Source organism: Eptesicus fuscus, chromosome 13, assembly GCF_027574615.1.
Source record: "Eptesicus fuscus isolate TK198812 chromosome 13, DD_ASM_mEF_20220401, whole genome shotgun sequence".
In the NCBI taxonomy this organism is placed as follows: Eukaryota; Metazoa; Chordata; class Mammalia; order Chiroptera; family Vespertilionidae; genus Eptesicus; species Eptesicus fuscus.
Window position 1 is genome coordinate 16,056,327 of NC_072485.1, and position 26,798 is coordinate 16,083,124.

A 26,798-nucleotide genomic window follows, 5' to 3' on the forward strand; every position below is an offset into this window, starting at 1 on the left:
TGTACTTCATTTCTCCATACCGTATGGTTGTTAATTATTTTACAAGATGAATTATCTATCAGTATCTACGTCAGTACTGTCTTACATGGTATAAAAACACTGATGTTATGCATATTTAACCCTTTGCACTTGCTTGCTTTTTTCTCGATTCCTTTATTCTACTCGGGATTTAATTTTTTAAATACCCCAGATTTTACAAAGCGCGGCAGTAGAATAAAAAACTGGAGTCTCTTTTCATACCAACTTATTTATTTGGATTTTTTTATATTTCAAATTATTGATACATTCAAAGAGTACAAAAAGAGTTGCTACCGATGCTAACCGTGTTGAGTCACACTCGACATCCGAGTGCAAAAGGTTAACATATTTATTGAAAAAAATTTGCATGTAAGTGGACCTGCACAGTTCAAAACCATATTGTTCAAAGGTCAAGTATACAAAGCATCTTTTCTCAATTGGCTAAGTCCTATTACTCCCTGAATCTTGTAAAAATCTTGCAAAGAATAAAAATAGTTTAAAATATAAACCAAGAGAGACAAAGGAATCTATGTGTAAATCTAAAATTTAAATTAATAGTTGTCTAGAATATTTGGTTTTATATAATAACTAGAGGCCCAGTGCATGATTGAATCATGCACGTGTAGGGTCCCCTACACGCTTTCGCTTTTCGCGGTGGAGCTGGGTGCCTGTCCGCTGGTGCCAGAGCAGACAGGCACCCAGCTCCCACGCTTTTGATGGTCCGCGGCTGCTGAGGGGGGCTACCCTGCTGTTGAGAGGTGCAGGGGGCGGGACTCCCGCCCCCTGCACCTCTCAACGGCTGCTGGGGGGCTGCTGCGGACACCTGGCTACCCTGCTGTTGAGAGGTGCAGCTGGGTGTCCGCGGCAGGCCCCCTTAGCGGCCGCGGATCTGGCCGTTGAGAGGCGCAGGGGGCTGGAATCTCAACAGCAGGGTAGCCCCCCTCAGTGGCAGCAGATCCGTGCCTCTCAATGGCCTGATAGGCCACCCCGAGTCCCGCCTCCCGCCGCCCAATTGTGGGCGTAGCAGAGTGATGGTAATTTACATGTTACTCTATTATTAGATAGGATCACACAATGAAAACTTCACAGATTTGATTTCTCTATAGATATTTCATAATTTTAATATTTAATTTAACCTGGGCATAGTTACTTCATGGTTCCTAAATTAGCTAAATATAGTTATCAGTTGTTTCAAATTAATTTTAACCCTAGCAAACTTTAGTAGAGCTCTGCTAAAGAATAAAATAGTCTGGTAGTTAAAATATATACAGTGGTCAAGGATAGTGGACTATAGTAACCTTGATTAATTAAAATCTGTAATTATATAATGCTTAACAGTTTTCAGAATACTTTTTATATTTATTTTAAGGCTGTTTATTCGTGCAGACTTTTCAAAACTAAATTGTCTTTTTTTGTGTGTAAAATAATTTATGGGTATGAATTGGTATTTGATTATATTAGAACTAGAGGCCTGATGCATGAAATTTGTGCAAGTGTAGGCCTTTGCAGCCTCCCAACATGGGCTGCCTCCTGCCCACCTCCTACTATCCTGGTTCCCCCCCTCCCTCCAGCTGCCTCCTACCCGCCTACTGCCCTCCCAGCTCCGGCTGCCTCTGTCCAGAAGGTCGTTCTGCTGTTCGGTCGATTTGCATATTAAACTAGAGGCCTGATGCATGAAATTTGTGCACTCCGGGGGGAGGGTCCCCCAGCCTGTCCTGTGCCTTCTCACAGTGCAGGAGCCCTGCAATCAATTGCTCCAAAGAGGTAGGCTCCGCCCACCCATTCGGGGCTCCTCAATGGATTGCCCCAAAAATGGATTGCCCCAAAGAGGTAGGCCGGAGCCGGGGGTCCCGCCTATGCGGCAGGCGCGGGGCCACAGGAACCCCAGCAGAAGCTGCCCAGAGCAGCCGCCGGGACCCGCCTTCACCGTGCAAGGCGGCGGGGACTCTCTGCTGCAACCCGCCTCCTCAGCAAGAGGCGTCAGAGGCAGCGGAGACACCAGGACCTGCCTCCTCTGTGCTGCGTGGAGCCACGGGACCCCCCAGGCCTTGATGTGTGTAGCAGCCGCCAGGCCCCGCCTTTGGCTGCTCATGCAGCCATCTTGTGACAGCTTGAGGGCATCATGGTGTCAGGGCGTGACGACCACCTAGGCTATTATTAGTATAGAGTAGAGGCCCGATGCATGACATTTATGCAAGAATAGGCCTTCCTTCCCCCGGCTGCCAGCACTGGCTTCCCTCCGGGACCCGGGCTACCTTCCAGCTGCCAGCAGGCACCCGGATCCAGGATTCCCTCACAGCCCCAGCTTCGTCCAGGTCATCCGGAAAGATGTCCGGTCTAATTAGCATATTATGCTTTTATTATTGTAGATATTAGAATGGCCATTTTGTAAATTTTAGGGAATATAATTGCCATATTCTTTCTAGGTATTTTGCTCTATGTAGTTTTCATCGTCTAAATTTAAATTTCTCCAAATTGGATTTAATTTAGTAGATGTTTAAACATCATTATTATGTAAGGTACTGTACCACTTACTGGTGATTTCCCTGAGGCATAAGACATGGCTCTTGCCTGCTAGTTAAATTTTAATAGGGCAAAAGATATTATAATACTAGTAGAGGCCCGGTGCACGAAATTCGTGCACGGGGTGGGGTGTCCCTCAGCCCAGCCTGCACCCTCTCCAATCTGGGAACTCTTGATTGGCCCAGTGGATCGGGCCTAAATGGGCGGTCGGACATCCCTCTCACAATCCAAGACTGCTGGCTCCCAACCACTCGCCTACCTCTGCCTGATTGCCCCTAACCGCTTCTGCCTCCCAGCCTGATCACCTCCTAACCACTCCCCTGCCAGCCTGATCAATGCCTAACTGCTCCCCTGCTGGCCTGGTCCACCCCAACTGTCCTCCCCTGCAGGCCTGGTCCCCGCCCAAACTACCCTCCCCTGAAGGCCTGGGTCCCCTCCCAACTGTCCTCCCCTGCAGGCCTGGTTCCCCCCCCCCAAACTGCCCTCCCCTGCAGGCCTGGTCCACCCCAACTGCCCTCCCCTGCTGTCCTGGTCTCCCCCAACTGTCCTCCCCTGCAGGTCTGGTCTCCCCCAACTGCCCTCCTCTGCTGGCCCGGTCACCCTAATTGCCCTCCCTGCTGGCCTGATCACCCACAACTGCCCTCCCCTGCAGGCCTGGGTTCCCCCAACTGCCCTCCCCTGCTGTCCTGGTCTCCCCCAACTGTCCTCCCCTGCAGGTCTGGTCTCCCCCAACTGCCCTCCTCTGCTGGCCCGGTCACCCTAATTGCCCTCCCTGCTGGCCTGATCATCCACAACTGCCCTCCCCTGCAGGCCTGGTCCCCCCCAACTGCCCTCCCTTGCTGACCTGGTCTCCCCCAACTGCCCTTTTCTGTTGGCCTGGTCACCCCTAACTGCCCACAACTGCCCTCTCCTGCTGGCCATCTTGTGGTGGCCATATTGTGTCCACATGGGGGCAGCCATCTTTGACCACATGGGGGCGGCCATCTTGTGTCTTGGAGTGATGGTCAATTTGCATATTACTCTTGTATTAGATAGGATAACCATAAATCTAGGTGAAATGTAACAAGTGCTAGATTAAAAACACAAAATACTGTGGAAGTACAGCTGCTCATAGGTTAATTTTAGCTGAATAGACAGGAAAATCTTTATAGGTGTGGCATTTGAACTGGACCCTGAAGAATGATTAGGATTTTAATGGTTGAGGATTTAGGAAAATGTTTCTGAAGAGGAAATTGTGATCAGAGCTTTGAGTAAGCAAAGTATATGTTTGAGGGGGAAGTAGTCTGGTTAGTTATAGTCAAATGGTACATGAAGAAAATAGACTGAATAGGTTTAAATTCCAGATAGTTGGGATAATAATGGCTACACTTTGGAGGGCTTTGGCTAACATGTTGAGAGTTTAAAGCATATGTTATAGATATTGGGAAACCATTAGAAATTTTTGAGCACAGCAATCATCATTTTTGGGATAGTTTTCAATAGAGCAGTTGTTATAATGTTTTAAGGTCATAGACTCTTGAACTTTATGAAAGCTGTGGATCTTTCCCCATTAAGATGCACAAATGTTGCTACACCCAAAATATTGCATATGGGTCTTCCTCTTTCTTGCATTCTTGGATTCAAGATTCCAAGGATACTTGCAAATTTTTGTTCTGGCATACCTTACTAGAGTGGAGAACTTTTCTCATATTTGCTAGCTTTGGTGTTGGAGCAAGGGTAAAATACCATGATGATGGAGAAAACTGATCATAGAACTTGGAAAAGACTACTTGATATTATGATAATGAAAAAAAGAGGCAAGAAGATAGTATCTGACAAGAATAGTAGTAACTAAGATACCTGTAAGTAGGTTTAAGTTATATTCCATGTGGTCTCCCATATTGAGCCTGAAAATTGAAGATCAAAGGCAATGGTCTAACTTGATTTTCTTCAGGAAAGAGAGGTATGGGAGCATTTATACAATTTTTGGTGGGTTTGAAAGAATGCGGGGTATATGGAATGCTGTGGCACATGTGTGTGACTATGATTTGTTGAGCGTTTGGGGGCTAACTACTAATTACCATTGGTTAACCTTTCTTTCTACTCTCCCCCAGAGTCATATAAGAATTTTAAAATGCTCCCCTCCATATTCCCAAATACCCCCAGAGGTGGATTGTATTGTTCTGGTCAATAGACCTGATTCAGAGAAAGTTCTAAATCCAGAACATTGTGAATAAATTTTTTCCTCTTCCATATCACTCTGTCAGAGCATATTTATTGGGACTCACTGATGAAGCAAGAGAACCTCATTTAGGTCTAATACAAAGGTCTTTAATGAAGCAGAAATTTGATAGCCTCCCTTGTTAATACAGGTTTACTCCAATATCCAAAAGTAGAGCATTCCTGTGAAAACTTTTGTAAGCCGAAGTGGTATAAGCCAAAGAAGGAATTAACCATGAATTTATATGGAAACTTTTTGAGGGTTTCCAATCCCCCAAAATAACCTACCAAACCATACCAAATATACGTATTTATGTCGAATTTTAGGATAAGCATGAACCCCCTTATGAGCTCTCTCAGGCTTTTCTTGATACCTTAAGGACACATCTTGCCTAATGGGTGCACAAATTAAGTCAATATAAAGCACAGATGCTCACGTATACAGTTCTAAACTGTGGCATTCTCATGCTGAGAAGCTAAGTGTAGTTCCTGGGGGAGGAGCTTGGCAGGGCTGTTTGGGGTGCAGTGGACGCTGCCTCTCTATAAAGGATCTCTGCAAAGCAAATACTGGCTGATTCTTAAAAGCAAAAATTCTCTTTGGATGTCTTTCTTTTATTGAAAACAGGTATTATTATGTAGTTCTCTCAAAAAAGCTAAGTGGCATATGAAAACTTTTGAAAAGCAAGATACCTGTATTCAGGAAGTCAATTTTCAAGTCCTAATGTTGAAATTTAAACCCATTTCCATTCATTCTAACTGCAGTAGTTTTGGAGAGGGGTAACATATTGTGCTAGTGTTCCTTAAAATCTGTGTTTTGTTGTTATTTAAAAAACTACCTTTTGCTTTCCATGATATAATTAAGTATGCATTATTTCTTTTTAGTTCAGGGGAAACATTTTTTCTAAGCTTTCCAAGTTATGAGGTGTTGATATTAACTCTACTGAGTCTGTTTTTGGACTAGATTAAATGTAAGGGTTGTGATAGTGACTGCTTGAGTATGTTCACAGGTGTTGCTAGGTTCGTTTACAGTGATAACAAATTGATAACAAATGTGGAAGTTTGTGCTCTTATTCTTTTCACTCTTCAAATAGAAAACATAAATTGCCAGTTATTATAGTAGAATCTTTCTCTGCTCAAGATTTAGATATACCATTAGGAATGGTATGAAATAGTTTGGAGAGAGAGCCACTGTGTATAGGTGATTTTTGCCTCAAAAGGAGCATATTGTACCCAAAACTGTGTTAGGCATTTAACACATATATGTTCATTTAATCTGTGGATTGTCTATTAGTGTTATTGATTTAAAATGAGGAAACAGACTGAAAAAGGTTAAGTAACTTGCCTAAAGCCACATGGGAGAATTTGGAATTTTAACTACACTCTCTTTGACTTGAACCTTTGTTCTTCACTTTATCTCTGTTTTAAGCTTATTGTAATCACTTCCTAACTATTACTGTTTCCTTGTATACCTCTGGAATATAAAACATTTGGTAAAGAGGGTAATTTCTTGGATTCTTACCTACTTGGTGACTTGTCAGCTACTATTTTTTTTTAAATATATTTTTATTGATTTCAGAGAGGAAGGGAGAGGAAGAGAGAGATAGAAACATCACTGATGAGAGAGAATCATTGATTGGCTGCCTCCTGCACACCCCCACTGGGGATCAAACCCACAACCCTGGGCATGTGACCTTGACTGGAATTGAACCTGGAACCCTTTGGTCCACAGGCCAATGCACTATCCACTGAGCCAAACCAGCTAGGGCTTGTCAGCTACTATTAATGAACTTTACAATTTTGTTTGAACTACAGTTATTCACTAACCTTTCCCTAAATAGGACATTTTGAAACTTCCTATAATCAAATAAGTATATTATCTACTTTGTGTTTTATTTTTGGTATTCATATTTTTATTTAACGAATACTATTTGAATGCTTCTGTATGCCAGGCCCTATGTTGTGCTAGGAGAATGATTTTCAAACGCTGATGCTAGTGAGAGGAAGAACTTCTAAATGGAGGGAGGTGTCCTTTATCTTTTCGCCCTCCTGAATTTCAAATCTAATAAGATTATGCTTGAGATTTTGTGTGAAACTGTGAATCACATTACTAAAAAATGTGAAAAGGCACTGCTTCCAGAAGCTATGAAGATTTAAGAAACGAAACTCCTACTTAAGATGGATCATGACAGGGAAAGGAGTACATGTTACTAGTTGCTTAAAAGTAATACCCTCTGTACATTTTCAACTGATAACTCGAGATCTAAGAGACTTCATGTGAAAAATTTCAAACAGCGTTATAATAGCAAATAGTCTGAGAATTTGTTTCTTTTGCATATCCTTCTGGTAGAAGTGAACTGCATTTTTAGCTTTCATTAAATTTTTTTTTCCTTAATAATTTTTGCACTAGTAGAAACCACTTAATGAAATACACATTTTCAATAAATAAGAATATTTTTCTTGTTTTTGGATGAAACTTGCTGTACATTCACTAATATGTAAGGAACTAGGCCCCACACAAAGGTTAACTAATACAAATTTTGATTTCTGTTTCTGGTAGTATAGTAGACTAAATGTGCAAAGAGACCTTTTCTCATGTAAAACACTTAACATGTTGGGGAAAATGTAAAAACATCTTTTTAAAAATATACCTGTACTTGACTATAAATGAAGGAAAATAATCAGACCATAAATGACCAGAGATGGTGATTCCATAGAGATCTATAGAACTGGCATTTTCCCTAAGGATGTCTACCTATTCCTAGTCAGCGTCTGCCTATTAACCTGTCATGGGTTTTGGGAATAGGAGACAAATTGCACAATCAGAGTTGTGTTGGAATTAGGTCTTAGATGCCAAACCTACCCAGTTGATGGAGACTTGATTGCTTTGGCTTGGTTCTGCATACAGTTGGAGATGAAGGGCTTTCACTTGAGAGAATTCCTAGTCAAAAGCTTTTTGTCTCTCAGATTTAGGGATGAAATTCATTATTTTTATGACACAAGTAAAGATGTATTTTAGAATTGTCCCAGGTAAGTAGTGCTCCCATAGGTGTAATGGAACCAATTCTGTACCAGAATTCATTTTAAACAAGCCTCAGTTTCTGCAGAAAAAGCTTTAGTGGTTATTTAACAATAAAAAAAAATCACTAAACATATTGGGAAACATCTTAAACTTCAGAATCAGACTCTTTAAGAATAGTATTTTGAACTCTCACAATGTCAGTATAAAATAACTACATTTAATGTGTTTAAAGTAAAAAGAGGAATGGTCTCAGATGATCGGATACCAAATCCTATATAATAATCCTATATAATAAAAGACAAATATGCAAATCGACTGAACAGTGAAATGACCAGTCACTATGATGTGCACTGACCACCAGGGGGCAGATGCAGGAGCTGCCGCCTTGTGGTCAGTGCGCTCCCATAGGGGGAGCGCCACTCAGCCCAAAGTCCTGAGCTGGTGGCAGCACTAAGGATGCCCGGGAGGAGTGGGCCTAAGCTGTCAGTCGGACATTCTCCTGAGGGCTCCCAGACTATGAGAGGGTGCAGGCCAGGCTGAGGAACCCCCTCCTCCCCCCGCCCCTCAACCGGAGTGCATGAATTTCATGCACCGGGCCTCTAGTATTATTTATAAAAGTGTAAATATAAAAGATTTAAAACTCAATAGATGAGCTACAAAGGAATAGGTGTAGAGGAAGTAGGAATCAGTAACTTAGCAGTATCTCAGGAATTATAGGCTAAGAGACTGTGGATAAACTTTTATTGCTGAGTTTTGAAAGTTTTCTCTGTATTCAAGATACAATTCCTTCATTGAATATGTGGTTTGCAAATAATTTCTCCTGCTCTGTAGCTTATGGTTTTGATCCTCTTACAAGGACTTCTGCAGAGCAAATGGTCTTAATTTTGGTGAAGTCCAACCTACCAGTTTTCTTTTATGGATTGTGTTTTTGGTGTCAAGTCTAAGATTTCTTTGCCTAGAGCCCCAGAACCTAAGAATTCTCTCTTATTTTTTTTCTAGGAGGCTTATATTTTTACATTTAAATTAATGGTGCATTTTGAATTAATTTTTTAAGAGGTGTGAGACTTTAGTTTTGTTTTTTGTTATAGTTAGCATATAATATTTTATTAGTTTTAGGTGTACAGTGTAGTGATTATAAACATTTATATACTTTACAATGTGATTACCACAATAAGTCTAGTAACCATCTGTCACTGTACAGTTATTTCCATATCATTGATTATATTCCCCATGCTGTATATGTGTATATATATTCCCTATATGTATTATATCCCCATGACTTATTTATTTTATAACTGGAATTTTGTGCCTCTTACTCTCCTTCACCTATCTCCTCACCCCTTCTCTTCTCTGGCAGCCATCATCAGTTCTCTGTGTCCATGAGTCTCTGTTTAGTTTTGTTTATTTGTTTGGTCTTCTAAATTCCACATATAAGTGAAGTGATACAGTATTTCTCTTTCACTGTCTGACTTATTTTACTTAGTATAATGCCCTCTAGGCCCATCCATATTGTTGCAAATAGCAAGATTTCATTCTTTTGTTTTTTATTGCTGAATAATATTCCATTTATATATATATATATATATATGTCTATGTAGATATATATCTATATACATATACATATACGTATCCTTCTTCACCATGTTATCAGTGGACACCTAGATTGCTTCTACACCTTGGCTATGTAAATAATAGCTGCGGTGATCATAGGATTGTGTAAATCTTTTAAACAAATAAGTGTTTTCTTTGGATAAATATCCAGAAGTGGAATTGCTGGGTCATATGGTAGTTCTGTTTTGAACCAAGATACATGCCCTTGACTGATAATTGAACCTGAGACCATTTGGTTCGATCCCCAGCCCTGGTTAGGGCACGTGTGAGAGGCAACCAATTGATGTGTCTCTCTCACTTCCATGTGTTTCTCCCTCCCCCCTCCGCCGCCACCCCCTCCTCCCTTCCTTTCACTCAATCCAAAAATCAATGGGAAAAAATATGTTTGAATGAGGATTTAAATTTATTGGAGTGACATTGGTTAATAAAATTATATAGGTTTTAAGTGTACAATTCTATAATACATAATCTGTGTCTTGCATTGTATATTTACCACCCAAATTTAAATCTTTTCCGGTCACCATATATTTACCTCCTTTACTACTCCCCCTCCGCCCCCACCCCCACCCCCCCCCATTTCCCTCTGGTAATCACCATACGGTTGTCTGTCTTTTTGTTGTTGTTTTTTTGTGTCTTGTTCATTTGTTGCTTTCAGACTTATATATCACTTTTTCACTTAGTATGATATTCTAAGATCCATCCATGTTGTCACAAATGGCAGTAATTTTATCTTAATGGTGAAGTAATATTCCATTTTATATATGTGTTACATATATAAATGTATCGCATATTCTGTCTCTCCCCCTCCCTTCTACTCTGTCTAAAAATCAATGGAAAAGTGTCCTCAGGTGAGGATTAACAAAAATATATAGATTGCTAAGAATGACGTCAAAGAGTTGACTGCCTACATTTTCTTTTAGGAGTTTTATGGTTTTTCAGGTTTTAGAGTGGAAAGGAGGGGAGAGTCAGAGAGAGAGAAAGATCAATGTGAGAGAGACATATCTGACTGGAATCAAACCTGGGACCCTTCACTCTACAGGCCAACCACTGAGCCAAACCAGCTGTTTGTTTGGTTTGCGTGTGTCTCTTCAGTTTTCCCAGCATTTATTGAGGAGACTGTGTTTTTCCAGTGTATATTCTTGTATACTAAATCTTAAAATCACATACCAATTCATCTTTTTTTCAAAACTGTTATAGCTATTCCAGCTCCTTTATATCTACAAAGAAATCTTACTGAGATTTTGGTTAAACTGCATGTGAATTTGAGGGGAGAATTGACATCTTTATTAACGTATTTTCCAGTGTGTAAGACGACTTTTTAACCCAGGAAAATCTTCTCAAAAGTTGGGGGTCGTCTTATACGCTGGGTGTCGTCTTATAGGGTGGGTGCTGAAACTTCCGAGCCGGACTGGAGAATCTGTGGTCGTTGCATACGGTGGGGGGAGCTCAAAAACGGCTGCACTCCATTCATTTCAAGGGAGCCGGACGGAGACCGCAAGTGTTTCCGGCCGGCTCCTTTTTGTGCCGCATACGGTCTCTGTCTGGCTCCATTGAAACGAATGGAGTGCAGCCGGGTGCTCGCCGCATACAGCGGGAATGCGGCCTCAGCCGTTTTGAGCTCCCCACCCCCACCGTATACGGCAACCGTATGAAAGCAGCAAGGGCGGCACTGTACAAGTATGGTAGAAGAAAATCCACTCACCAGGGTTCATGGAAAGAAGTGACTTAACTCGGTCCCAGTGACAAGGTGAGGGGGCGCCTCACCGGGAAGGTGTAAGTGAAGGGCGGAGCAAGCTGCAGGCATCAGGGCTGCCCAGGGTATGGAAAAAAGAGATAGAGCTGTGCCCAGAAAAACACGCCTCTTTCACCCGTCTGGCCCGCTCTTGTATCCTATTACCTACCTCCTTCTCTGCTTCTCAGATCTCGCTCCTGAGGACTGCAGTGAAGCAGCGTTGCTAACTCACCAGGGACTTGCCTGGCAGTTGCTCTCTCTCTGTTGTTTATCTTCCTCCTATCATCATCAGTTCCAGTTTGGTTGACAGCTTAGAAAACAAACAGCATGGCAGCTCCCATGGGTTTATTGTCTTATCCTTCAGCTCTAGAGTGAATTAGGAAAAGTTTAATCCACTTGCACTGTTTTATGTTTACATGTTTGATGACAAACAGCCTTATGTTTATAAGTGACAGTTTTCCTGCTAAGTACCTGCATGTCATAAGCATTTGAATTAAAATTACTATATTGAAATCAAATCTGGTGTTTTTTAATTTTTATTTGGTGTGCGTTGGAAGAGGGGTAGTCTTATATGGCAAGTATATCCCAAACTCTATATTTGAACCCTTTGCACTCGCTTGCTTTTTTCTCTGTTCCTTTATTCTACTCGGGATTTAATTTTTTAAATACCCCAGATTTTACAAAGCGCGGCAGTAGAATAAAAAACTGGAGTTTCTTTTCATACAAACTTATTTATTTGGATTTTTTTATATTTCAAATTATTGATACATTCAAAGAGTATAAAAAGAGCTGCTACCGATGCTAACCATGTCGAGTCACACTCGACATCCGAGTGCAAAAGGTTAACTGGAAAAGTTGGGGGTTGTCTTATATGCTGGAAAATACGGTATTTGAATCTTGCAATGCATAGAAGATAGATACGGTTCTATTATTTTAGGTGTTTGATTTTTTTTCATCCGTCTTGTGTAGTTTAGAGCATGTTTTCTTAGAATTACATCTAAATATTTTATTTGTATTTTGAGCCATTGTAAGTAATAGTATTTCTTTAATTTCAGCATATACATGTTTATTGCTAACTAGAGGCCCGGTTGCACGACATTTGTGCACTGGGGAGGGGGGCATCCCTTAGCCTTGTCTATGACCTCTCACAGTCCGGGACCCCAATGGAGATGTCTGACTGCCGGCTTAGGCCCGCTCCCCTAAGCTGGCAGTCGGACATCCCCCTCAGGGTCCTTAGCCCTGCCGAGGAGGCGGGAGAGGCTCCTGGCATCGCCGCTGTGCTCACCAATTGTGAGCCTGGCTTCTGGCCGAGTGGCGCTCCCCCTGTGGGAGTGCACTGACCACCAGGGGGCAGCTCCTGCATTGAGCGTTTGCCCCCAGTGGTCAGTGTGCGTCATAGCGACTGGTTGTTCTGCCTTTTGGTTGATTTGCATATTAGGGCTTTATTATATACTAGAGGCCCATTGCACGATATTCATGCAAGAATAGGCCCCTGGCTTCACTCACAGCCGCCCAGGAGCCGGCAAGTCACCGCTCCCCAGCCGCCCGGGCAAGTCCCTGCTTTGCAGCCACCCAGAGCCAGCAAGTCCCCATTCCCCGCTCTGGGCCGCATAGAGCCGGCCCTTCCTCACTTCTGTCTGAAGCACTACTCGAGTAGCTCCCTCCACCGCCCCCCTTCCCCTCATAGCAGGCTTCATTCTGCTCTGTGCCTGCGTATGCAAATTAACTGCCATCTTTGGTTAATTTGCATACTCACTCTGATTGGCTGTGGGCGTAGCGAAGGTGTGGTCAATTAGCATTTTCCTCTTTTATTAGGTAAGAGGATATATAGAAGTATAATTGATTTTTTTATGCTTGTCTTGTATCCTGTGACCTTGCTGAACTCACTTTTTCTACATTGTTGTTTTTTTTTTGTGTGTGTGTGTGTGTGTGTGTTCCCTAGATTTTCTACACAATCATCATATAGTTATGACATAAAATAGGGAAAAAGAGAGTTTTATTTATGTATTTATTTTTGACTGTATGTCTTTTCTTTCCTTCCCTTTACATATTGGATAGGCTAGAACTTAGTATGGTGAGAGTGGACATCCTTTCTATCTCCCCATCTTAGAGGGAAAACATGTAGTGTATCACTGTTAAGTGTATTAGCTACAGGTTGCTTGTAGATGTTCTTTATCAAGTTGAGGGAGTTATCCTCTGTTTCTATTTTTCTGTGAGTTTTAACCTGAATGGATATTAAATATTTTAAGTGCTTTTTTTTTTTTTGCATTAATCAAATGTAGTTTTTCTTTGTTAATATGTTGTTAAATTGATTTTTGAATATTGAATCAGTCTTGCATAGCTGGAATAAATCCCACTTTTTCATGGTGTATAATTATTTTTATATAGCTAAATTCTATTTGCTGACATTTTGTTAAGGATTCATAGGGGATTAGGGTCTGTAATGTTCTTTTTCTTTATTTTTCCTATTGTTTAGACATAATTGACATATAACATATCAGTTTCAGTGTACACCATAGAGATTCAATATTTGTATATATTGCAAAAATCAGAGGCCCGTTGCACGGATTTGTGCGCTGGTGGGGTCCCTCGGCCTGGCCTGCGCCCTCTTTCAGCTCGATCCCTGCAGGCCAGGCTGAGGGACCCCTACCAGTGCACAGATCCATGAACTGGGCCTCTAGTATGCATATAAGATCTTTGGTTAATCTCTTCCCACCCTCCCTCTCCCCCCTTTCCTCTGAGATTCATCAGTCTGTTCCATGTTTCCATGCCTATGCATTGAGCATCTGACCCTTGGTGGTCAGTGCATGTCATAGCTACTGTCGAACAATCGCTTAGGCTTTTATATATATACTAGAGGCCCAGTGCACAAAATTCGTGCACGGGGGTGGGGAGTGTCCCTCAACCCAGCCTGCACCCTCTCCAATCTGGGACCCCTCAAGGGATGTCCGACTGCCCATTTAGGCCCAATCCCATGGTGGGATTAATCACAGGATACAAGACATTTGATTAATGCAAAAAAAAAAAAAAAGCATTTAAAATATTTAATATCCCATGGTGGGATCGGGCCTAAACGGGCAGTCGGACATCCCTCTCACAATCCAGGACTATTGGCTCCCATCTGCTTGCCTGCCTGCCTTCCTGATTGCCCCTAACTGCTTCTGCCTGCCAGCCTGATTACCCCCTAACCACTCCCCTGCCAGCCTGATTGATGCCTAACTGCTCCCCTGCCAGCATGTTTGCCCCTAACTGCCCTCCCGTTTAGGCCTGGTCACCCCCAACTGCTCTCCCCTGCAGGCCTGGGTCCCACCCAATTGCCCTTCCCTGCAGGCCCGGTCACCCCCAACTTCCCTCCTCTGCTGACCTGGTCACCCCTAACTGCCCTCCCCTGCAGGCTTGATTGCCCCCAACTGCCCTCCCTTGCAAGCCTGGTCCCTCCCCACTGCCCTCCCCTGCTGGCCATCTTGTGCCGGCCATCTTGTGTCCACATGGGGGAAGGATTTTGACCACATGGGGGCAGCCATCTTGTGTGTTGGAGTTATGGTCAATCTGTATATTACTCTTTTATTAGATAGGATAGAGGTCTGGTGCATGGGTGGGGGCCAGCTGGTTTGCCCTGAAGGGTGTCCCGGATCAGGGTGGGGGTTCCCTTGGGGTGTGGGGCGGCCTGGGTGAAGGGCCTATGGTTGTTTTCAGGCCGGCCATGCCCCCTGGTGACCCAAGCAGAGGCCCTGGTATCTGGGATTTATTTACCTTTTACAATTGAAACTTTGTAGCCTGGAGCGGAGCTAAGCCTTCTGCTCGCTCCGTGGCCAGCAGTCATTTCTCTTGGGATTGATGTATCTTCTATAATTGAAACTTTGTAGCCTGGAGCAGAGGCCTAGGCCAGCCAGGGCTGCAGAAGCTTTGCTTCCTCTATTGCCGGAGGGCAACCCTTGCCTCCTGCTCTTTCCAGCTCAGTGGCTGCCGCCATTTCTGTTTGGATTTGTTTACCTTCTATAATTGAAACTTTGTAGCCTTGAGTGGAGGCTTAGGCCTGCAACAGCTTGCGGAAAGCTTGGCTTCTTTTGTTACCAGGGAAACCCAAGCCTCCCTCCTGCTCTCTGTGGCTGTAGCCATCTTGGTTGGGTTTATTTGCATATTTGCTCCTGATTGGCTTGTGGGCGTGGCTTGTTGGTGTAGCGGAGTTAGGGTCCATTTGCATATTACTCTTTTTTTTTTAGGTAGGACTAGAGGCCCAGTGCACGAAATTCGTGCACAGGGGCGGTGTCCCTCAGCCCAGTCTGCACCCTCTCCAATCTGGGATCCCTCTCACAATCCAGGACTGCTGGCTCTCAACTGCTCACCTGCCTGCCTTCCTGATTGCCCCTAATGGCTTCTGCCTCCCAGCCTGATCACCCCCAACCACTCCCCTGCCAGCCTGACTGATGCCTAACTGCTCCCCTGCCGGCCCGATTGCCCCTAACTGCCCTCCCCTGCTGGCCTGGTCACCCCATAACTGCCCTCCCCTGACAGCCTGGTCACCCCTAACTGCCCTCTCCTGCCAGTCTGGTCACCCCCAACTGCCCTCCCCTGCCAAACCAGTCACCCCTAACTGCCTTCCACTGCCAGCCTCATTGCCTCTAACTGCTTTCCCCTGCTGGTCTGCCCCCCCCCCCCCGCCCCCAACTGCTCTCCCTTGCAGGCTTGATTGCCCCCAACTGCCCTCCTTGCAGGCCTGGTCCCTCCCTTCTGCCCTCCCCTGCTGGCCATCTTTTGGCAGCCATCTTCTGTCCACATGGGGCAGCCATCTTGTGTGTTGGAGTGACAGTCAATTTGCATATTACTCTTTTATTAGATAGGATAGATGATCACTACAATAAGTTAACATCCATCATTCTATATAATAAAAACTTAATATGCTGTGTCTGGTCGGCCATTCAACCAATCAAAGCATAATATGCTAATGATATGCTAAGCCCGCTCAACCACTTGCTATGACGTGCACTGAACACCAGAGGGCAGATGCTCTGACGGGTAGATTAGCTTGCTGCTGGGGTCAGGCCGATTGGGACTGAATGAGATGGGCCGGGCACACCCTGGAGCCCTCCCCAGCTGGCCAACCTCCCGCATCTCTCCCCAGCCCCGATGATGCACCAGTGGGGTCTCTTGGCCTGGCTTGCACCCTCTTGCAATCCGGGACATCTCAGGGGATGTTGGAAAGCCGGTTTCGACCACACTGGTTCATGAATTTGTGCACCAGGCCTCTAGTCATACATAATTACATAGGTTTTTCTCTTGTGATAATTTCTTTTTTTTTTTTTTTTAATACTCTCTTTTTCTGGTTTTGATGTCAAGGTAATACTGGCTTTATTGGCTCAGTAGTTATAGCATTGGCCCATGGATTGAAGAGTCTCAGGTTTGATTTTGGTCAAGGGCATGTACCTCAGTTACAGGCTCAAGCTGTTCCCTGGCCCCAGCTGGGGTGGGTGTGAGGCAATCAATCAATGTGTCTCTCTCACATTGATTTCTTTTTTAGAAGTTTTAAAAATTTGAATTAAATTTCTTTAGTAATTATAGTGCTACTCAAATTATTTATTTCATATTGTGTATGTTGTGATAGTTTTGTTTGTTAAGGAATTGATCCATTTCATCTATGTTGTCAGATGTATATTCTTTTGATATCTGCAAGTCTATAATGATACTCTTTGTTTCATTCGTGCTGATAATTTTTGTCCTTTCCTTTGTTCTTTGTCATTCTTGCTAGATAATATTAATCTTTTCCAAAAAACTCAATTCTTTGTTTCATTGATTTTTCTCTCTTGTTTTTCTGTTTCAATTTCATCAAGTTATGCTCTTAATTATTTACTTTCTCCTGCTTGCTCTAGGTTTATTTTGCTCTTCTTTTTTTAGGTTCTAAATTGACAGCTAATTATTAATTGAGACTTTTTCTCTTTTCTAATGTCTGCATTTGGTACTATAAATATTCCTCTCAGCATTGCTTTGTGTCTCACAAAATTTGATGTTTCGTGTTTTCGCTTTCATTCACTTTAACATATTTTTTGGTTTTCATTGAGACATGCTGTCATTTTGGATTATTTGGAACTTTGCTGTTTATTTTCTAAGTGTTTAGAGATTTTGCTCTTATCTTTGTTATTTCTAGTTTGATTTCATTGTGGTCAGAGAATATATTCTGTATGATTCAATTCTTTCCTGTCTGTTCATGTTTGCTTTATGTCTCAGTATATGATCTGTCTTGGCTTATGTTCTGGAACACTTGAAAAGAATATGTATTTTGTTGTCATTGAGTGAAGTGTTCTATTATTGTCAGTTAGATCCTATTGGTTGATAGTGTTGCTGAATTCTTTATGTTTGCTGATGTTCTGTCAGTTGCTGCAAGAGGGGTATTGAAATCTCTAATTACAATTATGGATTTATTTCTCCTTTCAATTCTAAAAGTTTAAGTTTCATATATTTTGCAACTCTTGTTTGGTGCATGCACATTTAAGATTGTTATGTCTTGACAGGTTAACCCTTTTTATTTATCTTTTAAAAAATTTTAATTGAGTTTTTGAGAGAGAAGTATCAATGGGCCTCCTCCCGCACATGCCCTGACTAGAATCACACCCACCACTTCTTGGGTGTACTGGACAACACTCCATCAGCTGAGCCACGTTGGCCAGGACTTAACCTTTTTTAAATCATTATGTAATGTTCCACTTTGTTCTGATAATTTGTTGTTCTGAACTCTACATTAGTTGGTATTAATATAGTCACTCCTTTTTATTATTTTCATAATGTCATTTTCTATTCTTTTTTTTTTTTTAATCCTCACCCACGGATATTATTTTTCCATTGATCTTCAGAGAGAGAGAGTGGAAAGGAGGAAGGAGGTGGGGAGAGAGAGAGAGAGGGAGAAAGAGAGAAACATCAATATGAGAGAGACACATTAACTGGTTGCCTCCCACATGGGCCTCAACCAGGGATGAGGATCAAATCTGCAACCGAGGTGTGTGCCCTTGACTGGGAATATATCCCGAGACCCTTTGGTCCAAGGGCCAGTGCTCTTTAACCATTGAGAAAAACCAGCCAGGGCTCATTTTCCATTCTTTTACTTTCAATCTGCCTATGTTGTTATATATATATATATATTTTTAAATATATTTTATTGACTTTTTACAGAGAGGAAGGGAGAGAGATAGAGAGTTAGAAACATCAATCAGCTGCCTCCTGCACGCCCCCCACTGGGGATGTGCCCATAACCAAGGTACATGCCCTTGACCAGAATCGAACCTGGGACCTTTCAGTCCACAGGCTGACGCTCTATCCACTGAGCCAAACCGGTTTCGGCCTATGTTGTTATATTTGAAGTCAGTTTCTTTTTTCTAGATAGCATATAGTTGGGTCTGTGTGTGTGTGTGTTTTAATGCATTCTGTCCATCTCTGTCTTCTAATTTTAATATTTAGGCTACTTACATTTAATGTAAAGGGCTTAAGTCTGTCCTGTATTTTACAATTTAAAAATTACCACTTGCTTTTTTACATATTTTTTTCATTAGACTTTATATTTCTTTGCTGAGGCTATTTTCAGTTGTCTTATTGTGTTCACAATTGATTATTGAAGCATTTTCATTGAAACCTGGAAATTTTGACTATTATACTCATGAAACTCTGGATCTTACTTAAACTCTCAATTTTAGCTAGCTTCCTTTAACACACTTCGCAGAAGTGGGGACCACTGCCTCATTACTTCCAGGTACAGATAGAAATTGAAGTTCCCAACTCTTGCTCCATTGACATCTGAGAAGGAAGGTCCTCATTAGTGTTGGCAGACATGAGAGTTCCAGGTCACCACTAGGGCTTCACTGATACCTTCTTGTACCTCACAAAGTCCCCAGTAACACTACTAGGGCGGTGGCCTTGCTCCTGCAGTGATGGTGAAAGCCCTGACTCTATGACCCAAGGGCGGGGGAGGATTGGCTGCTCCTTACTTACTGCCTGGCAGGAGTAGAAGTTCATGTTCCCCATGTGGTTTCCATTGGCACTGCAAGAGTTGAGAGGACGGCATCCTTACATACTGGTGAGAGTGGACTATTCAGTCTTTGCTGGCATTGGTGGGGCTTGAGCCATACTTTACTATGATGTTTGACTGAAAAATAATGTGTTGGTTTTGTGGGGGTTTTTTCCCCTAAAAGGTTTTTGCCTTGCTAGGGTCCTTTTTGTTTGGCTAGAGGGAAAGCTGGTGTGTGTTTTTTGTTTTTTTTTATTTGTTGTTGCTTTTTGTCTGCCCATTGGCATTTTTGGTTTGCTGACTCTAGTTCCAAGTCTGAGAACATGAGGCAGAAAGGGAACTCACTATTGTAGTGTTCCTCAAAAACCTTCTTATGCTTGTTTTTATATATAATATCTGTTACTTTTAGTTAAATTTGTAGGATAGATAAAGAAAAGCACATTTATTTCACCTTGCTGGAAGCAGAAGTTATTTCTTTTATCTATTTTTTTTTTTTTAAGCAAAACCTTATGCTTCTCTTTCCCCTCTCCTCCCAACCTCTCAATCCCATTCTAGTTAGTTCTTCTTTTCTCAGTCCCCTTTTAGGACCAAACTCTTTGAAATTATTTGTCTATACTTACTTTCTCCAGTTCTTCTCTTATTCTCTCTTAAACCTATTCTAATAAGACTTTTATTCCACTCTTCTGAAATCACTTAGCAAGGTGTCATTTGCAAATGAATAATCAAAGCAATGATACTTATCAAAACTGTGGCTGAAGCTAAATTTATACTTAGAGGGAAATCTATAGCCTTAAGAGAGAGAAGGCCTGAAACCAAATGAGCTCATTATCTAATTTAAGAATTTAGAAAAAGAACCCAAAGAAAGAAGCAAAAAGAGATGAGAAGATGTTCAGACATTAATAAAATAAAAAGCAACGATAAAATTGAGAGAATTAAGAAATTCTTGCAAGATGGTCAGGAAAATCAAAGAGAAGGCAAAACTATATATATTATATATTAAAAATTTTTGTAAATGATTTTAATTGACATATTTAAATAAAATTGTGCGAAATAAACAAGTTATCATAAAAATATATAAATGGCCAAAAGTGATTGAAAAAGAAGTAGGAAATCTGAATAGTCCTATAAGCATTAAAATGCTGATTTAGTGGTTAAAAGTCCTTTCTTCCTTCACTGAAAAGGCCAAGGTTGTTTTTCACCTGAGTTTGAACAAATGCTGTTTCCAGTGTTCAATAAACTTTTTCAGAAAACAGAAATAAAAGGTAATAATACTCATTTTATTTTCTGAGGCTTAAGTTATAAGCTTGTTATCAAAACTATCAAGGAGAATGTGATAAAATGAAATTTGTAAGCCAGTCTCACTTAGGAACATAGCAAAAAAAAAAAAAAAATAGCAATGTATTAAGTGGTAGCACGATCAACTTTGGCTTATTCTAGGAATGCAAAATTTAAGCAACACACAGGTTTATTTAAAATATATATATCTTACAGGATTATAAGTTACCATATCACATTATTGATTTACTGTAGTGAAAGTCTCAGTTAAATATGAGAATGCTACGTGTCTATCCTATATGATGAGTACTAAAATTTCAGTTTTGAGTGGAATAACTGTGGGTCACAATAGATGGCACAACTAGTTTGTTTGAAGGAAGGCAGGTCTCTCAGATATGGCAAAATGTGAGTGGGGTTTTGATGAATAATATTTAGTGAAAATGTTGGAACGATATTTCAAGTAGAGGGAAATAATGTGTACTGAAGCATAGTTGTGGCATTTGGGAATGATAAGTGAAATATATCTAGAGCACAATACAGATATTGGGACCTGCCAGGAGATGTAACAGGAAATTTGGGCCAATTGTGAAAGGCTTTGTCTCCTTGTTTCTTGCAAAATAGTGGGATATATCAACCCAGCAAAAATCAAAGTCACTAAAGATTTTTGAGCATTCAAAAAATTTATTTAGCTTCTTATATTTAATATTATTTTTAGAAATAACAACTTTTTGCATATATATGTATTGCATTTGATGTTCATTTCTTATCAAAACAAATTAACATTTGTTATGTACTGCAGGTGCTGCCACTGATGTTCCTCAATTTTTTGTTGACTAAAGTTGTAGGAATCTAAATTTATGACTGAACTACTAACATAATGTATTAATTTCCTCAGTGTACTCATGGCTAATCTCTCACCAAGTGGTGCCTAAGAACTTTCCAGTGAAATATGTGACAGAGGCCTGATTAATTTCATTTGTTCTGCCATTTGCTAACTTTATGTGGTAAAAGCACATTTTAATACTCTCTCTTTAAGAGACAATTGTAATTTTATTGAGTTTGTTTTTTTTAAAGAAATGTTACTTGAATTGAACTGTTATTGGTGTCCAGGTGTGTGTGTGTGTGTGTGTGTGTGTGTGTGTGTGTGTGTGTGTGTATACGTATGTGTTTTCTTATTGCATTGGTAGATACAAGGCAACAGGGTTGTTTGTTTGCTATAATAAATTTTGAATCAGAGAATTGTAAACCTAAATTAATAACTACATATTGTATTGCTCTTACTTTTTTCCTTCATGCATTCTTTTAGACTTTCTAAAGGTGCTTTTTAATTACTTTTCTTTATTACATAATCTGTTTGATTTTTTTAAATTTAAGGTGTGACTGCACAGAAAAATTACAGAACAAATTTGACTTTTTGCGCTCACAGTTGAATGATATTTCTTCGTTTAAGAATATCTACAGATACGCCTTTGATTTTGCAAGGGTAAGTGCAATATCCATGTTTTGTAATTTTAATATTTTTTTCAATCTTGACGCCACACTTAGGAAAAATACTTTTACTTATATATTTTAGGATAAAGATCAGAGAAGTCTTGACATTGATACTGCTAAATCTATGTTAGCTCTTCTGCTTGGGAGGACATGGCCACTGTTTTCAGTATTTTACCAGTACCTGGAGGTATGTATGGTTTTTTTTTTTTTTTAAAATATTATTTTAAAATTTAATCTGAATGAAAAACATACCTTTAATTGGGGAAAAGCAAATAGATTTTTAATACTATACTTTTAAAAATATCTGCTTTAGTAGAAAATTTGTTAAAATGTTTACATAGTACTGTCATTTTTTAGACACGAGTTCATGTTCAGTAATATATTCTGTATATACTTATTTTACTCCTACCCTCCATTTACTCCTAAACCTTCAAGAAATAATTTTATCGCAGTCTTCCGACAAAATAGTTTCTTGGGCTTTTGGCAGGAGAAAATTGATATTAGTGCATAAATCTCAAGCTTCTAAATCAGGTTTCTTTCTGTTCCAGGGTCTTAGGCTGAAATCCACATAAGAACCAAGTATAGTAATAAAACTTTTCACTTAGGCTCAATTTAAAAAATTCAAATAAAGCTTTTAATATTTGATGTCCATAAATATGAGAGTGGCTATAATGGTGTACTGAAATGTGCTGATACTAAAAATGTATGCTAAATGTATGAAGAAAGTATTCTATTAGAAGATTTATCATAGCACCTATGATAGGCAGTGGTTTTAAGAAAATACTAATTCTTTTTTTCATTGCTTTCTTTGCTTTTCTGTTTTTGTGCCTTTGCAATTTCAGTGTTCTTTTAATGTGGTTCTCGCCATTCCTTGAAATATAGATCCTTCTGCTTTTGCTTTGAAAGTAATTTCTCAAAAAGCTAATTGTATATCATAGCAAGTTCCCCAAAGTAGTTTTGTTTAAAACTTGTTTTAAACAATGGTATAAAAAGGCCTTATATGAATCGGTTTGGTACATACTTAAAATCTTTAAGCTTAATAAAGTTGATGTTTTTGATGGATGTTATCAATCTTACTCCTGTCAGTAGTTTTGGCAAAAATAAAAATAACTGAATATAAGAATACTCACCTATAAAGGGAACTGAAAGAACTAAATATTTTCAAACACTTGTTATCCAGTGGAGGGTGCTTCCCATACTATCTTTTTAAATCTATTTATTTATTTATTTATTTATTTTTTATTTATTTATTTTTAATTTGAGAGAAAAAGAAAGAGAAACATTGATCCATTGTCTCCTGAACACACACTCACCAGGGATGGAACCCACAACCCAGGCATGTGCCCTGACTGGGAATCAAACCCACCACCTTTTGGTATATGGGATGATGCTCCAATCAATTCAGCCACACCGGCTAGGGCTCTTTTATAATCTTTGTTATACCATTTTGAATTACATTTTATCCCCATTAACAAATAAGGAGGTGGCTTCTAAGATACATAACTTTCTAAGGTCACTTATATATGGCAGAAGTGAGATTTGAACCCATGCCTTTCCACTGCCTCCAAAGATGCCAACTTCAGAATGTGGCTTAACAGTAAATCTCATGCAAAGAAATGAGTTACTGGGAAAAGCCACACAAGGGAACTTACTGGTTGTAGAAAATGTTGTATATCTTGATCTTATTTGTGTTATACAAGTATATGCATAGATAAAAATTAGTACCCTGATGTGCTTATATTCTTCAAAAATGAAAGAAAAATAAGGAAAAAGTAAGTTGGTGATCTCTCTTTTTTTTTTGTAAATTCTCACCCAAGCATATTTTTTCCATTGATTTTTAGAGAGGGAGGGAGGGAGGGAGGGAAGGAAGGAAGAATGAAGGGAAGGAGAGAGAGAGAAAAAAAAAACATCGAAGTGAGAGGGACACATCAATTGGCTACCTCCTGCACATGTCTGACCGGGGCCAGGGATCCAACCTGCAACCCAGGTACGTGCCCTTGACTGGAAATGGAACCTGTAACCCTGTGGTGCTCAGGCTGATGCCTTAACCACTTAGCTCTGTGGTCTGCAAACTGCAGCTCGTGAGCCACATGCGGCTCTTTGGCCCTTTGAGTGTGGCTCTTCCACAAAATACCATGGCCTGGGCGAGTCTATTTTGAAGAAGTGGCAGAAGAAGTTTAAGTTTAAAAAATTTGGCTCTCAAAAGAAATTTCAATCGTTGTACTGTTGATATTTGGCTCTGTTGACTAATGAGTTTGCTGACCACTGACTTAGCAACATAAGCCAGGGCCCTGAGGATTTAAAAACACAATTTTAAAGAACACAATAAATGTTTTAGAAAAACCAAATTACAAAAGATATTATAACTAGATTTATTGAAGTCAAGCCCTAATAAATAATGCATGTTCTATAATCCAAATATTTATATTATTTTCTTCAGCAATCAAAGTATCGTGTTATGAATAAAGATCAGTGGTACAATGTATTAGAATTCAGCAGAACAGTCCATACTGATCTTAGTAACTATGATGAAGATGGTGCTTGTAAGTATAATGTTTTCCTGTGAAAATAAAATTTTTAAACTACTAAATGAGAATATGCATTTGTGTAGCATTATCATAAATGATTTTAACTTTGTAGCAATAATTTTTAGTATTTAATCGTGGGAGGAGGCAGGTGTAGAAGGTAGGCAGAGAGCTTAGATTGAGCAGTATTATAAAATCTATACTGATAAATGAAATATTTTTAATTTCTCAGTAACAGCGTTATAAAGCTTAATTTAAATTATAATTTTTGTATCTAGAAGCTAAAATTCTGCTTCATTTCTGCCTTTCTTGGCATTTTTCTATGGAAGGAAAGTACAATCATGATTTTAAAAGCTAGGAAAGCAAAACATCAGCTATAATAGAAAAAGCTTATGATATTTACTTGAGCTTTGCCAACAACTAGGGTGCTTTTCAGTTGCTATTTATGATTGTGTTTATTTGCTATTTATCTTGTAATCTTTGAAAAGCAAGAGAAAAATAGAGACTACCATAGGGTTGTGCATTTTCAGAAAAAGAGGGTAATCATGTTGCTTTGTGGCAGTGAGTTTTCCTACATTTAATAAAGTAAACACTGAGCTTGTTTCCATTGCCTCCCTGGTTGGCTTCTGAATGTTAATGAGTTTGAACCCCCTGTATTATAAAAATGTCTCTTTAGAATAGTTCTTAGATTGGGTGTTTATTAGGCACTTACTCTGTATGCAGATTTATACTAGGTCCTGTTACTGGAACCATATAAGTCTGTAGTATGGCTACCCCTTCAACAAGCTTACATACTTCTTGCTGAGGTAGCATAGAAATACTGCATTTAACACTTTTCAGATTTTTAAATAATTAAATGGCAAATTCTATGAGCAGTTGGAAAAAAGGCAAGGTTAACACTGATTTCGTTATTATAGAGTTCGTGAAACACAATCCTTGAGAAGGAAGTGCTACAGATGCCAATTGTGAAAAAAGTCACTTATGTAAAAAAAAAGAAAAAGCTAAGGCAGCATTATTAAGTAGAAGAGGGAGGCTGGAAGCAAAACACTTGAAAAAGGGAAGGATCAGTTCCTTGTTATCACAGAGCTCATGGGGAGTTGTTTTATAGTTAGATGAGTTCACTGAATTCTAACAAAAATTGTTTCTTTATTTCTAGGGCCCGTTCTTCTTGATGAATTTGTTGAGTGGCAAAAAGTCCGTCAAATATCATAGCAAGAACTATTGTGAAGAAAATGCAAACCTTTTGATTCCTACATGCATACAAGCTGATGAGCTGAGGAAAAAAACTCCAAGGGTGCATTTTTATTCATATGAAAGACTTCTCATAGTACTTTTCTTTTCTTTCTTTTTTTTTTTTTAAGGAAGTTTTCTTGTTACATGTGATGGGCCTTGGTGCCCCACCTCTTCTGAGACTGAATATTGGAGTTTTTATCTTGAGTTATGTTGATAACATTTATTTCAGAACAATAAAGATTCAGATTTGTGATAAAGGCCTTAAAGTGAAGATGTCCCTTGAGTGTCAGAGTGGTATTTATTTTTGTAAATTTTAATTCTTGAATTTTAGAGGTTCTATTCACCATGAATTTGTGGAATTATAAAGATTATAAATAACCTTAATATTTGGCGATGTAATCTGATGGTACGGCTTAATGTATTCATCTCTGCACAATTAAGAAGAATATTTATTGGCCTTGACTTCTGGAATAATGATTTTCTGATGCAGCTAATATATTTTCGGATATTGGAAGTGTTCCAACTTTCAGCTCTGGTTTTCTGTGAAAGCTGCCATGGTCCTATGCACATACTTTATCTGAAAAGTTTGGAATTGAAGATGTCCAGTTATTTTCCATTAGCTAGATTGTCAATAAGCGTATCAGCATTGCCTGTCTATTCTTACTGTGAATTTTAAGTTTTCTGTATTCTGTCAGTTTAAAAGTACCATTTATATTTGAAAGAGCAAGGCTCATATATTAATGGTCTCAGAATCAGACAAATGAGATAGCCTTATGAGAGAATTAAGATCAATATTGAAGTTTTATCATCATCATTATTGTTGCTATTAATGGCATATGTATGATCTCTTTAACTGTCATTTTGTGTTATTGGGAGTTGTATTGAGGGCCCTTTTTGTTTCTCTTAAAGAGAACCGTAGCTCTGATGTTGCAGATTTAATTAAGACTTATGTAGGAAAAGAAGATAACAGAGTAAGGAATTATGAGAGAACATAATTGTGCACAACTCAATTGTGATTCCATTTACATTACTATAGTCACAGTATTGCTAATAATCACAGTTTTCTGACTGTTGGCAATAAAGTATCTTGAGGAAAGGTCAGTCTTTTCTAATTCACATAAAAGGCATTGTTTTGTGCTAGTAGCAGAACAGAGGTACATTCCATTTCAAACCATCCCAATA

At 39.8% G+C, this 26,798-nt stretch overlaps 1 protein-coding gene across 7 annotated transcripts in view; it reads left to right on the forward strand.

Annotated features, from left to right (window-relative positions):
- The window catches only part of DCUN1D5 (defective in cullin neddylation 1 domain containing 5), a 66,032-nt gene extending 40,156 nt beyond the window's left edge, over positions 1-25,876 (forward strand). For 6 of the 7 annotated variants that reach the window (XM_054724751.1, XM_054724752.1, XM_054724753.1 and 3 more), the window contains 4 exons: positions 21,742-21,850; positions 21,941-22,045; positions 24,299-24,401; positions 25,540-25,876. In XM_054724751.1, the coding sequence (XP_054580726.1) occupies positions 21,742-21,850; positions 21,941-22,045; positions 24,299-24,401; positions 25,540-25,595 (373 nt within the window). In that variant the 3' untranslated portion in view covers positions 25,596-25,876. Of the gene's footprint in view, positions 1-21,741; positions 21,851-21,940; positions 22,046-22,700; positions 22,921-24,298; positions 24,402-25,539 lie in introns of those variants that run through there. The other variant, XM_054724750.1, reaches the window with a different exon arrangement.
- The last annotated feature ends 922 nt before the right edge of the window (positions 25,877-26,798 follow it).